This window comes from Hemicordylus capensis, chromosome 5 (genome assembly GCF_027244095.1).
Source record: "Hemicordylus capensis ecotype Gifberg chromosome 5, rHemCap1.1.pri, whole genome shotgun sequence".
NCBI classification, from domain to species: Eukaryota; Metazoa; Chordata; class Lepidosauria; order Squamata; family Cordylidae; genus Hemicordylus; species Hemicordylus capensis.
In genome coordinates this window covers 146,103,288-146,118,510 of record NC_069661.1, presented here as the reverse complement: position 1 = coordinate 146,118,510, position 15,223 = coordinate 146,103,288, and the positions used below count along the sequence as shown (strand labels likewise).

The 15,223-nt window shown below is 41.1% G+C and overlaps 1 protein-coding gene across 8 annotated transcripts in view; it reads right to left on the bottom strand.

Moving 5' to 3' along the window:
• The window catches only part of CACNA2D1 (calcium voltage-gated channel auxiliary subunit alpha2delta 1), a 642,096-nt gene that overhangs the window by 60,876 nt on the left and 565,997 nt on the right, over positions 1-15,223 (bottom strand). For all 8 annotated transcript variants that reach the window (XM_053252730.1, XM_053252724.1, XM_053252726.1 and 5 more), the window contains 4 exons: positions 12,054-12,125; positions 7,618-7,679; positions 5,222-5,298; positions 1,893-1,953 (listed from right to left, as the gene is read on the bottom strand). In XM_053252730.1, the coding sequence (XP_053108705.1) occupies positions 1,893-1,953; positions 5,222-5,298; positions 7,618-7,679; positions 12,054-12,125 (272 nt within the window). The remainder of the gene's footprint in view (positions 1-1,892; positions 1,954-5,221; positions 5,299-7,617; positions 7,680-12,053; positions 12,126-15,223) is intronic.

Genomic DNA, 15,223 nt, shown 5'->3' with positions numbered 1-15,223 from the left:
GTTTAGAATGTTGCCAGTTGATTTACAGCCCTGCAGCAGCACAGGCAAGTCTATACCAATTTTCTCCCTCAAAAAGTAACATCACCAACCCAGTTAAAGTCACACCCCTAAGCTACACCCTTGCAACAGCTACTAGGTCAGGCTCCATGAAATAATACAGAGCCATCAAACCAAGAATAAACCCACAGCCCCAACTAAAACAGATTATTCACATGCTTTGTCACTCAGTGTCACAGATCATCTGGAAAGAACTGCATTTAATTATTAACATTTTATAGACAAAAGAAGCAAAGTGAGACTGAAACAATCTGAATGATGGAAAAGATAATTATGGAATTGGACATCTTTAACTCAAGGCACAGTGCTAATCAAATTAATCCAAGAGCTTTTTTAAGACTGAAAACAAGCTCTAGATAAGGGCTCACTCATAAAGAATTTTTTTAGTTGTTTCAAATGGTTTATAATTATCCAGTCTAAAAAAGGGAGGCTCATGTGTCCATTTCTGAACATGAGTTTAGTTATTTAGTATACTTGCGTCACTGCATGGTTTACATAACATACAACTTAATTAAAACAGCAATTAAAAACCATTTAAAACAAATGAACAACTTTACAAATCTAGTAAAAGCCTGGGTGAACAATTTTTTAAAGAGTCTTTTAAAAAGCTTTTTGAGAAGGGGAGGCTCCTATTTCAGCAGCACATTCCAAAGCCTCGAGGTGGCAATGGAGAAGGCCCATCCCGGAGTAGTCACCAGATGAGCAAGTGCACTTGCAGAGCGAGGATGCTGGTGGCCTGTCCACCCTGCCACAGGCGGTTCCCACCACACCTCTTGTGTCTGATGTCAGATGCACCTGCGTCTGATGTCAGACGCTAGGGGCATGGCCCCATTAGCAAACAAGTCCGCTCACATCATTTGCAAGTAAATTTCTGCCGGCAGCACATTTGCGGCACAGCTGGGAGCACCTCTTCCTGCTTGCAAAAGCAGGGAGACACATTCCCAGCCAGGCTGGGAACCCTGCGCTGGGTTCCCAGCCTGGCCAGGAATGTGTCTCCATGCTTCTGCAAGCATGGAGAGGTGCTCCTGGCCATTTTGCAAAAGTGACACTGGCCAAAATTTACTTGCAAATGGGAGGCGTGGCCCCATTTGCTAACAGGTCCACACACCCTGTGTCTGACAGCAGATGCAGGGGGCATGACTGGAATGCCAGGCGCAGCCCCTGAGCACAGTGGCCTGGGTTCTTTGAACCCCCCTGCACAATGGTGGTTCTGCCCCTGAGCCAGTGGGAACTTCTCAATTATCTGAGAAAGTAGGCAGACCTTCTCAGATAATCTCAATAGGTGGTGAGGCTCATAATGAAGTAAGTGTTCTCTTTAATACCTTTGATCTAAGCTACTTTGGGCTTTATAGGTTATAACTAGGACTTTGTATTTTGTCTGGAAACACATTGATAGGCAGTGTAATTCTTTTAAGATAGGAGTAATATGATCTCTTTGAGATGATCCAGAGACTAACCTGTCTAATGCATTTTGCACCAACGACAGTTTCCAGAGTATGTACAAATGTAACCCTACACAGAGCACACTGGTCCTTAGAAAGAGATGTTGGTCCTTAGAAAGAGATTATTCTACTGTCCCTTGTGCTACAGTATAAAGGATATCTATCTATCTATCAACACACATACTTGCTTTTTGAAATATTATAATGCATGAGTGAACTGAGTTAAAGTACAGCTTAGTCTTTATCAGAATTTGATCTCGTAAGGCCTAAAATCAGCTACTGCTCAATATATCCCCTCAAATATTTTATTAGCTATTTCCATATTTTCGTCACTGTTGCTATGTTGATCAAACCATAAATGGGTACAGTGCTCACACCAGGAAAACAACTAACCTCGGTGCTAAAAACGTGTAGCCGAATTCATCAAAGCGGTCTAGCTTCAGTGTTTCAGTAACTATAAAGATGAAAATGCAACATCAGATAGGTTAAATTAGAATTCTATAGCACTGAGCCGCCTTGCTGCATTTTTAAAAGCATAACTAACTAGATAGTTACCATTGAGTGGATTTCAACATTATAAACGTGTTGAAGCCCATTCCTAATTTGCAAGCATCTAAGTGTATAAGATGAAGGGCACCAAGAGCTACATATGCACAGAGTTGGAAAACAAAGTTAGGAAGGCAGCACGGTGGCAATTTTATGTCCATTAGCCTGGGCAAGAATGTCAGCATAAATGTCTAGGATCCAGGTGCAACTAGAGTTTTCCTGGGTTAATCAGTATTACTCACATTGATATTTCCACATACAAAAGGAATTTATTTACTTATACAATAGCAGCAATATGAGATGGAACAATTGGTGCAAGTTATAGCTGACACACTGTTGACTTATTAAGTATGGCCATTTGGTAACGGAAACTCTGGTTATTAGAATGCCAAGCCCAAACCAAAAGTGCTTCTATCATTTTGTCACCAGTAAAATATTTTTGCTTAGCAAAAAATTCATTTCAGGGTTGTTTGAAACACACATGTTTGAAAAAATAAAATTGAGCTTCTTCATGAACCAGCATGTGACAGGGTCAGATGAACAACAAGAAGAGACCAACAATAAATTGAAAAGCATATGAAAGCATACTATAAGAGAGATATATGTTTTTCTTTAAAACCCAGTTGCCATGGGAGAAGTCCTGAGATGAAGGATACAAAGGACAGCATCCATGAGGAATGGAAATATAAGCGGAAAATATCAACAGCAGTAAACAGAAGGAATTGAGCAACAAGAATATACTTGCCCTTTGGGACTGTGATAATCCATCAGAAAGAGAAAGCAGGGAAACAGAAAAAACAGGGTAAAGCAAAAGGGGTCACAAACCAATATTTTATTCAACCAGCCCCTTGAATAAAAATATTGTGGCATAGAGAGAGATCAGAGGTTCTTTTTTATTTTTTATTTTTGGTTCAGCTGTAGTCTGGAGAAAAAGACAAACATCTTTGAAGACTTGAACATATGTCTTTTGTCAGTAATGTCTTCAATGTACCTTCTATTAACTGCGGCTATTTCAAGGGTCTATAGAAAGATGATATTGACTCATTGGAGGGAGACTTACTAACAAATGCAGCCCAGAAGCATTGATCTCTCATTCAAATTTTACAGATTGCTCCCAAGTTCAGAATGTTAAGAAATAAATCATGCAACATGGTGCACTGCTAAAAACAGATCCATCACATTTCTAAATAACAGTTTGAAATCTAGTTGTGATCTGGTAGCAACACAGAGCCAATCCATACATTATTTAGGTCTGCTATGTTGTGCATTTAACTGCTCGCTTGTGTGGTGTACTTGTGTGTAACATGCCGAGGATGCACAGAACACTACAAGGGACATACAGAAGATGGGAATGTAGGAGGTCTTCAGTAAGACAGGAGATTGCTAAACAAACATTAGACCTCAAGCCTGAAGGTAGGCCTGGGTAGCTTGTACTTGTCAGGTCAAACGCAGTCCATCAGTCGTACTACATCCGTTCAGGGCCTCTAAATACTTCTGCTTGGGACTGCAAAGTCACAAGTTGTGTAGGCTTGCCCTAACATATAGAGTCATATTATATAATATCTATATCTATATCATATTTTATGGGTATATGTATATACCCTTCATATGGATAAAAGCATTTATTTTTTTAAATTAATCCTAAGAGGTAGAAACTAGATATTTGCCAGAAAACAGAGAGCCGGGTCTCACAATAGTGAGACCCAGTTTGGGGAGCTAAGCGGGGAGAGCGGGCTAAGCCCGCTCTCCTTGCACATGAGTAGGGTGGGAGCCCAGGGTGGCCGGATCGGTTGCCCACACAATTGCTGGCTCTGTGACAGAGCAGGCAGGGGCTGGGGAATTCGGTGGCCGCATGGCCCCCAGAAGCTCCAGTATGCCCTGCGCAAGTGCGCAGGGCATACAGGGGAGACCCCTGAACTGGGAGGCTGCTTTTCAGTCTCCCGCCAGGGGTCTACTCATGAGTAACCACGGTGCAGAGGTGCGCCACAGCTACTCACAATAAAAAAAGCCCGGGTTTGCTAAAAGGTTTTAGGGGCAGGCTACTTAAGCGGGTTACCCGATTTTCGGGAGGCTACCCAGGAAGCTAGCCCGATTTTCTACAATTGTGTGAATAGCCTCAATGATTCCCAACACTGTTTGTGGTGCTGAAAACACAAAGCAGGAGTGGGTATTTGCATGGGAGAAGCTGCTTGGTTCTTTCCTTGCATATTTCCCACTGATCTATCTCTGCAATCCCTCCCACAAGCTGCTTACCATAGTTCCAAGGCATGTGTCTGAGGCAAGTGAGGGAGGGAGGTGGGAAAAGATTGCAAGGAAAAGGCTGCGACATCTGCTGCTATGGAAACTATGTCTGCTCCACTTCTTCCTTGCAAATGCTCCCATGCCTTTTTTTGGGGTGGGGGGCAGGAACATAGGTGGCAAACCCAGGGCTGGGAATCCTGCATGTGTTGTCAAACAATTTAGCTTCATCTGAACTCAGTAGAGTTAAGTGTAGAATAAGAATAAAGTAGAAGTATATCTAGTATGTATAGGTACATACTAAAGAACAAGTATGTCCAGCATAGGTGTGTCAGCAACACACATTCAAACTTAATTGCTGAAAATATAACTATGGTTATAATGTGTTTCTTCTTACGGTAGGGAAAACATGAAAGGAATCCAGATTAGACACTGGAGGCATCCACTCATACCATACACAGTATGCAACACTCAAAGCTCAGCTACAATCCAAAACTAAGCAATTTTATTTTAATCGTCATGGGCAGGAATCTACTGCATAACGTATTGCAACTACAGCACACTTTACAAAGCAGCTCTGTCCAGACTACACAACCCATACCTGGCAGCTATCTATCAGACCCTTAAAAAGACAGCAACAGAGGATACGCAAAACAATGATTCTGTAGGTACATAGGCAAGGAAATGGGGGAGAGAAAGGTTTACTAGTGCAACCAGGGTAGCAGAACATATTCTACTTGTGTAGAATACTTTTTGTACCTTGCACATTCACACAATGACTTTGAATCATTGCTGCAGAGTTGGGGGTACATCATGGTAACACTAGTGAATTTCACAAGTTTCATGGACTTTCAAAATGTTGCATTTTTTGGTGGGGGGAGCAATTCTACATACTGAACTGTAACATTCAGAATCTGTAGAACCTTCAAATTACTTACATTTAGCCTGAATTAGTGCTTCATTAAGGTTGGCTTTAATATAGTAAAAGCTGTAGGATGGCAATACCAAGGCCAAACTGTAGAAGAAATAAGGCAAGAATAAACAATGGAAATAAAACCATACTTTAAATTGGTGCAGAACTCTCTTTGCCGAACATTCCCTCAGATCAGATATGATATACATTTGAGCACAAATAACAAAATTATGGACAAATGGTATAATGAAATACATCAGCCAACTACTTCACTCAACCTCTTTTTTGCTTTCAGATCTGCAACATCTTAAACCCTGCAAATGAAATTTCCTGTTAAAGATGGGAAAAGGAGGGCCTTCCACCCTATTTGGACTTGTATGGAATATTCATAATTTGGACTGAGTATACCTATCGGAAAATCAGAACTGCAAGAGAGATGAAAAGGTGCACACAATTTTAAGACTCTAGAAAAAGGGCGAATTAAGTCTGGGATAACAAACAAACCCTGCTGTTTGGCTTTCATGTCCTGTGGCAACAGAGTATTACATTATTTTGCAGAGATAGTCGACAAGCACAATCCAACATGTGTGCAAGTGGGGAGTGGGGGAGGAAGAAATGTTAATGGAAAACTTACACCTTGAAAGAAGTGTGGCTACTATAGTTGCTGCTTCTTTGTATATTGTATGGTATTTTTATGTATGTATTTTAAAAAATTAATTAGATATGTTTTAATATTTTAGCATATTTTAATTGTGTAATTTTTATAGTCTTGTGTTAACTTTTTCTATGTGAACCGCCTTGTGATTATTTTAATGAAAGGTGGTATATAAATTTAACAATAGATAGATAGATAAAATGATGTATGTGTTGCCTTAGTAATGTTGGCAGCATGCTTTTTTGTTCACACAAAATATGTAATGCAACATATTGAGCTGAAAACTAATTGAACATTTCTACTGGTATACACATAGTGTAAAGTTTATAATGTTTATAAAACTGGCAGATACCAAACTTCAGTTAGTGGACATGATGCAGTTGCTTTACAATATTATAGGATTCAAATAGCTCAAATGCATGTGTGTGGCCAATAGCTTTTTGACTAGTGCTTAAATTATGTGGAAAACAGTAGGGAGCTCCTTCATGAATCCACAGCCCCTACCACTTAACTTCCCCTCTAATTTTATTCCAGTTATGCTCTGAGAAGCCTTCTAAAAAGAGTAATTAAGCGGGGGGGGCACACACCTCTCACTCTGCTTGCTATATAAATACACATTTTGTTTGCAAATTATTAACTCAGCTCCCTTGCCTCAAAGGCTCTGTCTAAATGTTGATGATTATGAGACCTACTCTAGCCCTCTAGTTTTTGAAAGCATAAAATGAATGTGCTCCTTACTTATGACTTCTAATAGATACTTGCAGAAATTAACATAAAGATCTAGCTGTGGAATCGAGTCACACATGCTAATCTTCATCAACACCATTGCCATTTGAAGTACACACCGTATAATTACTAATTATTTGGAGACAACTTTCCTCCAATTATCCTTATGGGAAATCAGAAGAGGCTTCCCTACTATTAAATGCTAAACAGAGTTCCTACTGAACAGAAACTACTAATTAAAATCCATAATTTTATAAATGAGTCTACTGTAATATAGCCCTCATGAGATGCTCTTTCTCCAGCTTACAAAGGCCAATTAGGAAAGAAATCGGAGTTTAACGTTTATGTCAGTCCAACAATAATTTGACAGAAATATCTCCTGTTTATAATTCTGGTAACAAAACCAGGGGGTAAACATAACAGAAACTATAGTTGCCAATGATGGACCACAGCAAGTTTTGCAATAATTGTTCATGGACTCACTAACTAATAAAATTCACAACTCATATTTCAGTTATCATCAAATAATATAACTAATCAGAAGGCTGATGGGATTGGACTTCTACTTCAAACTCTTTCAGACACCATATCTGCCCTGGTTTGCTCCAAGGCAACCCAAGGCCAGGTCACCTGAGGAGCAGACCATTTGACTCAGAGGGTGGAGTCTAGGAAAAGAAGAATGGTTCCTGTTGGTGGGGGCATTTACAGAAGGGAAAGAAGGGGAGAAAGGGTTCTGTAAACATTAGCTGGCTTCCTTGCTTCTAAGATTTAACTCCTTCTGGAGCCTGTGGACCTGTAATCCCATATAATGCTTCTGGTAAACACCTGCCTACTGCTAAAGGCAGGGGCACCTGGATTCAGGACCTCTGATTATTACCTCTGCAGACAAATTCATACAGGAAAAGTTGGCCCTTCAGATATGCTATTTCCAGTCCATTTAGTGGAAGTTCTCATAAATAAATGTAAAGAAACAGATGAGTTTACAGAAATAAGAACATTTTTCTATTGAAGACAACAATGAAACCTGATTATTTGATCACCTGTAATCGGTACCATTCACAGCTGTCCACGTATATGTTCTGTTTCCTTTGTCAATGTAGCGCTGCAAAATATTATTGAGCAAGACTGTAATTTTCTTAAGGATCTCAAGAAAATTAAGAAAAGATTAAAAGCCTCTTATTTGATTAATACCATACAAACGCCTAAGCAAAATCAATGCTGTTCCTGCAAGTTCCAGTGCTGTGGTTTGTCTTTTTAGCAAAGTACTTCTCAAATCAGTATGTATTCCCAGAACATCAGAGTGCCACTCTAAAACAGGGAGGTTATTTCATTCATCATATAGTTGAGGGGAAAATAATATAGGAGATACTAGAATTGTCCAAGGAAATGTTAGTCAAGTCAAGAAACACTGCTAGCAAGCAATGTGGCAAACAACATAAAAATAATAATAGTTTTTTGGCCATGAGCAGTGGTGCTTCCCCCACCCCCCTTCCCCAAACTTGGGAACTAGCCAGATTCTCTATGGGCCAGCTTAGAAAAGAAATGGATGCAGATCACTTGACTAAGAGGAGAGATCTTCCCACTCAATAGAAAAAGTAGCTTTCCTCTTTTTCTCTCTCTCCCGCTGAGTGAAAAAAATTAGGATTGGAAAAAAGACCATTCTATCTCTTTGGAGAGGTGGGGTAGGGGTGTGTGTGTGTGGGGGGGTAATTATTACAAGAGCTCTGCTGGACTCTGTACTAATACCTTTTCTCAATGGAGGATACAAAAATTGATGATGAAAAGGAAAATTCCTTGAGCACAGAGCGCTTTTCTTCAGCATGAAGTACCACAATTGACTTTCACACATCTGGAATAGGGTTGTTTTCCTAGCCAGGTTTTGTGATTTGTAGTCAAGTTTCAGACCCATAACTCTCATTTTAGAAATTAAATGTAGACTAAGATACAGTATGTTTGTGAGTTTACTTGGAGACATCTGTTTGGCCACTGCTGGAAATAAGATGCTGGACTAAATGGACCCTGGATCTGATCCAGTAAGATCTTATGCGACTGAGAGTAGATAATGCAGGTGAAAATCTGCACCCTACATTCAGGTGCCAGCCACCAGGGCAATTTAAAGTAGGGATGTATGAACCAGTTCGATGGTTCAGGGGTTTGATGGTTCGGCTGGACTGGATGGTTCTGTCTGGACCAGGACCAACCTGCCCCTGCCAGTTCACGAATTCCCCCCCCTTTGATTTTTAAAAAAACCTTTTTTCCCGTCTGGGGGAGTTCCTTGGGGTGGCGGGGGTGGTGGAGGGGACCTCTGCGGAGGTCCCCACCCAGCCTTCAAAATGCCCCCCAGGGCCTCACAGAAACCATTTGCAAGTGCACAGGAGCCACCATTTTGGGCACCGCACCGCACTATGGAAGCCCAGAACTATGGAAGCCCGAACTATGAAAAACCAGCTGGAACGGCCAGAGGCGATGATTTTGGAGGCCGGCAGGGGGAGGGGGAACCTCCGTAGGACACACACACACCCCGCCATGCAATGAACTTCTCTGGAAGGGAGAAAACATTTTTAAAAAATAAAATAAAAATATTCGCAGACCCCCTGGACTGAACCGGGAGGGGTTCTGTACTGAACTGCTCCAGTCAGGTTTGAGTCTAGTTCGGACTCAAACTGAACCTGACCAGCCGGTTCTGTGCACACCCCTAATTTAAAGGTGCCAGTGACAATCAGGCACCTAGATGTTTTGCATTCTTGGCGATAAGCACAGACAAAATAGTCTTACTGAAGAGGAAAGCTGGTCTTGTGGTAGCAAGCATGACTTGTTCCCTTTGCTAAGCAGAGTCTGTCCTGGTTATGAATGGGAGACTAAATGCATGAGCACTGTAAAATATTCCCCTTAGGGGATGGATCCACTCTGGGAAGAACATCTGCATACTTGCATGCAGGAGATTCCAAGTTCCCTCCCTGGCATCTCAAAGTAGGGCTGGGAGAGATTCCTGCCTGCAACCTTGGAGAAGCTGCTGCCAGTCTGTGTAGACAATACTGAGCTAGATGGACCAATGGTCTGACTCAGTATCTGGCAACTTCCTATGTTCCTATGTCACATAGTATATGTGTCATAGCATTGATTTAAGTACACTCTTAAGTTTCTTTATGGAACAAAATATTAATGTGAAAATTTCAATTCACTTAATTATAGAATAAATGAATGAGAGGCCACATGATGGAAAATGTTAGAAGATCCCCTGACACACTTTTGTGATTTAATCAGAGTTAATAGATCCCAAAGGACTAGGTTATTCAGTTTTTATCATTTAAAACTTTAACTGCTTGCCAGCTGTAGCATATAACAACATTATACCTGGAGACAAAGATTTATAGAGATGTCTGTGATAAAAACCATACAGCTGCGGCACTGCAGTTACTAATAATGTTCAAACATACTACAAGCCAGTGTCTTAGATTTATATGCATTCAATTTAATCATTAAAAATTAACAAAATTCTGACTTTTAGGGCTTTTGTACTGTGTCTGATGTTCTCTCTAGAACACACTTCTGTGAAGCAGAAGCTGGTTTAAATATTCTTGAAAAGTTTTGCAACAGGGTGATGTTTTAAAATGTCTCAGTTTGATGTGAACTATCTAGTTTGGCACAGATAATCTATATTTTATTTAAAACCTCCCTCAAAATATAAAGATGCTGGCTGACATGATGTGCACTCTACCACTTCCATTATGGTCTGTCCCAAGGGGCTGCTGCAGATTTCAAAGGCAGCCCCGATGCAGTTTTGAAGCAGCAATTGCAGAAGCTGCATTTCTGCAGGTTTTCCCATTGTCATGGATGGGGAAACCTCCGGAAATGCAGCTTCTGCAATAGCTGCTTCAAAGAGGCATCAGGGCTGCCTCCAAAGTCTACAGAAGCCCTGGGGCAGAACGTCACAGAAGCGGTAGGCTGCACATCATGTCAGCTGCTATTCTGAAACTCACCAAGTTCTAAGAAAGTTATTAAGGTGATTTTAAAATAAACCACATTCTGTCATTCTAAAATGAATATTCAAAGTGGCATACACAATGAGAAGTAAAATAATAAAAATCTAAAAGCAATTTATACACACAACAAATAAAATAGCTGCACAACACAATCCAGAACAGAGATGTACGATGTAGAGAAACAAGATGTATAGAAGACTCTCCCCTGAGAATCTGAATGGATCTCATATGAGACGAGGTGGTCCTTTAGGTAAGTTGGCCCCAAGCTGTTTAGAGCTTTAAATGTGGTAACCAGCACTTTAAATTGCAGTCAAAAATAGACAGGAAACCAGTGTAGTTGATAAGGGAGTAACATGGTCCAACATGCTGGCTCTAGTCAGAACTTATGCAACACCATTTTGTATCCCCTGAAGTTTCTGAATGGTCTTCAAGGCAGTCCTACATAGAGTGCATTGAGAGAAACCAAATGAAAAGTAACTAAGACATGTGTGACATCACTATCCTCAGGAACACGTATAGCAGGCCTGCTCAACTTAGGCCCCCCAGCTGTTCTTGAACTACAGCTCCTACAGAATCCCCAGCCACAGTGGCCAATATCCAGGGATTATGGGAGTTGTAGGCCAACACCTGCAGGAGGGCCGAAGTTGAGCAGCCCTGACGTATAGTTAGCTAAATCACTCCTGGACAGAGTAATCACCTGAGCTTTCCCGAGCAATGTCAAATTCACTCCCACTCTCCCAGACTGTGAACCTGATATTCAAAGGGGAGTACAATCCTTTCCAGAACAGGTTGATACCCTATTGGTGGATCAGGCATCTGCCTGATTAGAACCACAATAATTCAAGACCTCTACTGCCTCCCTGGACAGAGATGAAAAAGAGAGATAGAGCTGTGTATCATCAGGACGTTTATGACAATTAACTTCAAAACTCTGCATGATCTCTCCCAGATTTCATGTAAATGTTAAATAGCAAGAGAGACAAGAAAGCACCCTACGGAACATCATAGGTCACAGGCCACAGTGCTGATCAGGTCTCTGTAACACATGCAAGACTGTTCATCCAGGATCAAATCTGGGATTGCAACACATAGTTCCTGTGCTGCTTGAAATGTAAGATCTTTATATACGTATTTCCAGAAAAAACAATACCCAGTCTGAAAACAAGCACTCACATTAAACACAAATTCCTTCTCCCGACCAATGAATCTCCAGAGTATGGAATCTATGGATGTGATCGTAGCAGACTACAGTAGGAAGGAAGAGGGTGTCCTTTTCTTACTCTTCAGTGAGGGGTTAAAATGCACTGCTCCATATGCAAATGTCAATTTCTAGCTTCCAATCATAAAGCCTCAAATTCCTAGTCTGAAGTTTATCTTCTACTATAATTTCAGGCTATATACTAGCAATACCACACAATAGGCAACTAGTTCAGACACAAGTGCGTGCAGCTTTTTCAATATTCTTTTCAGAAAACAAATGTTTATAATCTTACCTCATCTTGGGACTTGACCAGCGTTCTAAAGGTCCTATCCCCACTTTCTGCATCTATCATTTTTTTCCGGATCTACAGTCAAGAGAAAGAAAGGGTATTCAACAAATTCCGAGAACATAAGGACATAAGAGCAGCCCTGCTGGATCAGGCCGAAGGCCTATCTAGTCCAACATTCTATTTCACCCAGCGGCCCACAAGATGCCTCTGTGGAGCCCACAGGCAAGAGGTATGTGCATGCCCTCTCTCCTGCTGCTGTTCCCCTGCAACTGGTATTGAGAGGCATCGTGCCTCTGAGGTTGGAGGTGGCCCAGTCGCCAGACTAGTAGCCATGGATAGACCTGTCCTCCATGAATTTGTCTAAGCCACTTTTAAAGCCATCCAAGCTGGTGACCATCACCACATGGGCAAAGAATTTCATAGATTAATTATATGCTGTGTGAAAAAGTACTTCCTCTTTTTGGTCTTAAATTTCCAAACCTTCAGTTTCATGGAGTGACCCCTGGTTCTAGTGTTGTGAGAGAAGCAAAATTTCTCTGTCCATCCCCTCCACTCCAAGCATAATTCTATACACCTTGATCATGTCTCCCCTTAGTCGCCTCTTTTCCAAGGTAAAGAGCCCTAGATGCTGAAGCCTAGCCTTATAAGGAAGGTGTTCCAGGTCCCTGATCATCTTGGTTGCCCTCTTCTGCACCTTTTCCAGTTCTACAATATCCCTTAAGATACACTGACCAAAACTGTACGTAGTACTCCAGATGTGGCTGCACCACAGATTTGTATAAGGGCATTATAATATTAGCATTTTTATTTTCAATCCCCCTCCTAATTATTCCTAGCATGAATTAGCCTTTTTCACAGCTGTTGCACACTGACTCGACAGTTCCAATGAGCTGACCACCACGACCCCAAGACCCCTCTCCTGATCAGTCACAGACAGCTCAGATCCCATCAGTGTATATGTGAAGTTGGGGTTTTTTTTTGCCCCAATATGCATCACTTTACACTTGCTTACACTGAACCACATTTAGCACTTAGCAATAGCACTTACATTTATATATCGCTCTATAGCTGGAAGCTCTCTAAGCGGTTTACAATGATTTAGCATATTGCCCCCCAACATTCTGGGTACTTTTTTTTGTCATTTTGTTGCCCATTATCCCACTTTGGAGAGATCTTTTTTGCAGCTCATCACAATGTGTTGTGGATTTCACTACTCCAAATAGTTTTGTGTCATCTGCAACTATCAACTTTGTTGATAGTTAATAGGATTCACTGTCATTTCATGCAATATATATGTAACATCTATGGAATTAAAACATTTTAAATGTTTATCCAAATGTCACAGTCCAAATTCAACACTGTTTATTCACTTCAATAGCAGCACTGACTTCCTTATTAATAGCAGGCACAGGCCATAGCTTAGTGACACAATGCATGTATAAATTCCCGTGGGTTAAATCCTTAGCAACTTTTATAATGGATCTGGTAGCAGGTTTTTAAAGATGGGCCTGCTAAAGGCAGAGGTGTCAAGACTGAACTCAATTAATTACTATTAGAGGCAAAAGTAGTTGTACTGACTTGGACATTAGTTGAATATTAACGTTGGGGTGCTAGGGTATGTTTGGGGGCAGGACAAACTTGAACAAATATTTGAAATGTTTCAGGGGTTGTGGTGTCTAAACTTCCTTCTTTCCTTCCTCAACAGAAAATGCCAGTACCTTCCAGAGAAGAGAAAGCCAGGCACTGGAAATACCAGCAGTGTTTCAAGCTGTAGAGGTGTGGCAATTTCTGTTAAACAAAGTAAGTAACAAAGATTGTGTGCAGTTCCTGAAACCTCTAAAGAATTTTATGAAGCCCTTTACCCTGAAACTGATGGACACTAGCGATGTGCACAAAACCTGTTTGCCCAGTTTGGTTCAAATTTGAACCAGGTTTAAACTGGGATGGGGAGGTCCATTTTTGGTTTTGTGCGAACCCCCCTTTGGTTTGGTTCAAATTTGAACCTGTTTCAAACTGTTTTGAACTAGTTTAAACTGGTTTGAGTCTCCAAAACTGGGTTGGGTGGTAGGCACCCACAGGTGCCAACTACCACCTAAACCGCAAAGCAATTGGACACTCCTATGATTTTTTGAAATTTTATTATTATTGCCCATTATTCCCTATGTGGAATACCTAGGGGCAAAAAACTTTTTTTCAAAAAAATCATTAAAAACCGTAGGAGTGTCCGATTGCTTTGGGGTTTGGATACTAGTTGGCACCCATGGGTACCTACCACTCAACCCAGTTTTGGAGGCTCAAACCAGTTCAAACTGGTTCAAATCAGTTCAAATAGAATCAGGCTCAGTTCGGTTCAAATTTGAACTGGCAGGTCGAACCCAATGCCCGGTTTGGTTCAAATTCGAACTGCTGAAATTAGCTGGTTCAAATTCAAACTGGTTCAAATTTGAACCAGTTTGCACATCCCTAATGGACACCACCTTATTTTTGCCACTTCTGAAAGAGACTGTTAAAGTGGGGCGAGGGGCGAGATGGGTTCAGGTCAGCACTAAAAAGCCTGTACTGCTTGCTTGACAGAATTCCATGGTTCCATTTCTGGTTCTGAACTCAAACTAGGCTCTTTAAACTACATGAAGCTTTCCGCGAGACTGCATAGAAGAGAACCCTAATACAGGGCCAGTTCTCTGTATGATAAGTCCTAAGGTGGTCAAAGTATCCAGTTTATCTGATTGGCCCTAATATAAACTACACACAAAACCAAGAACGCAAGGGCCTATAATATGTTAATCACACGTGGCGATTAACATATTATAAGCCCTTGCGTTCTTGGTTTTGTTTTGCTAAACAGCAGCCAAAGGGAGGCCCAGTCAATAAGGTGGGGAGAAGGGATTTAACTATTTCCCTCTGTCATGGACTCCAATTAGCTCACCTCCCAGCTATGTTTTCTATTTGTTCTGACAGGGAAGCTTCTCTTTCCCCAATAGTTTTTTCATAGTTTCTTCTCTTCCTGGGCAAATAGCAACCATGGCACTGCTAAAATGGACTAAGATTGAGGCAGCAGCAAATGGTTAAATCCTCTCTCCCTCCAACCCTGATAGTTCCCCCTATCGCTGGTTTTTAGAAAACAGAAGTTAGGTACACAAGGTCCAACAACATGCCTAACATAACATGTAGGA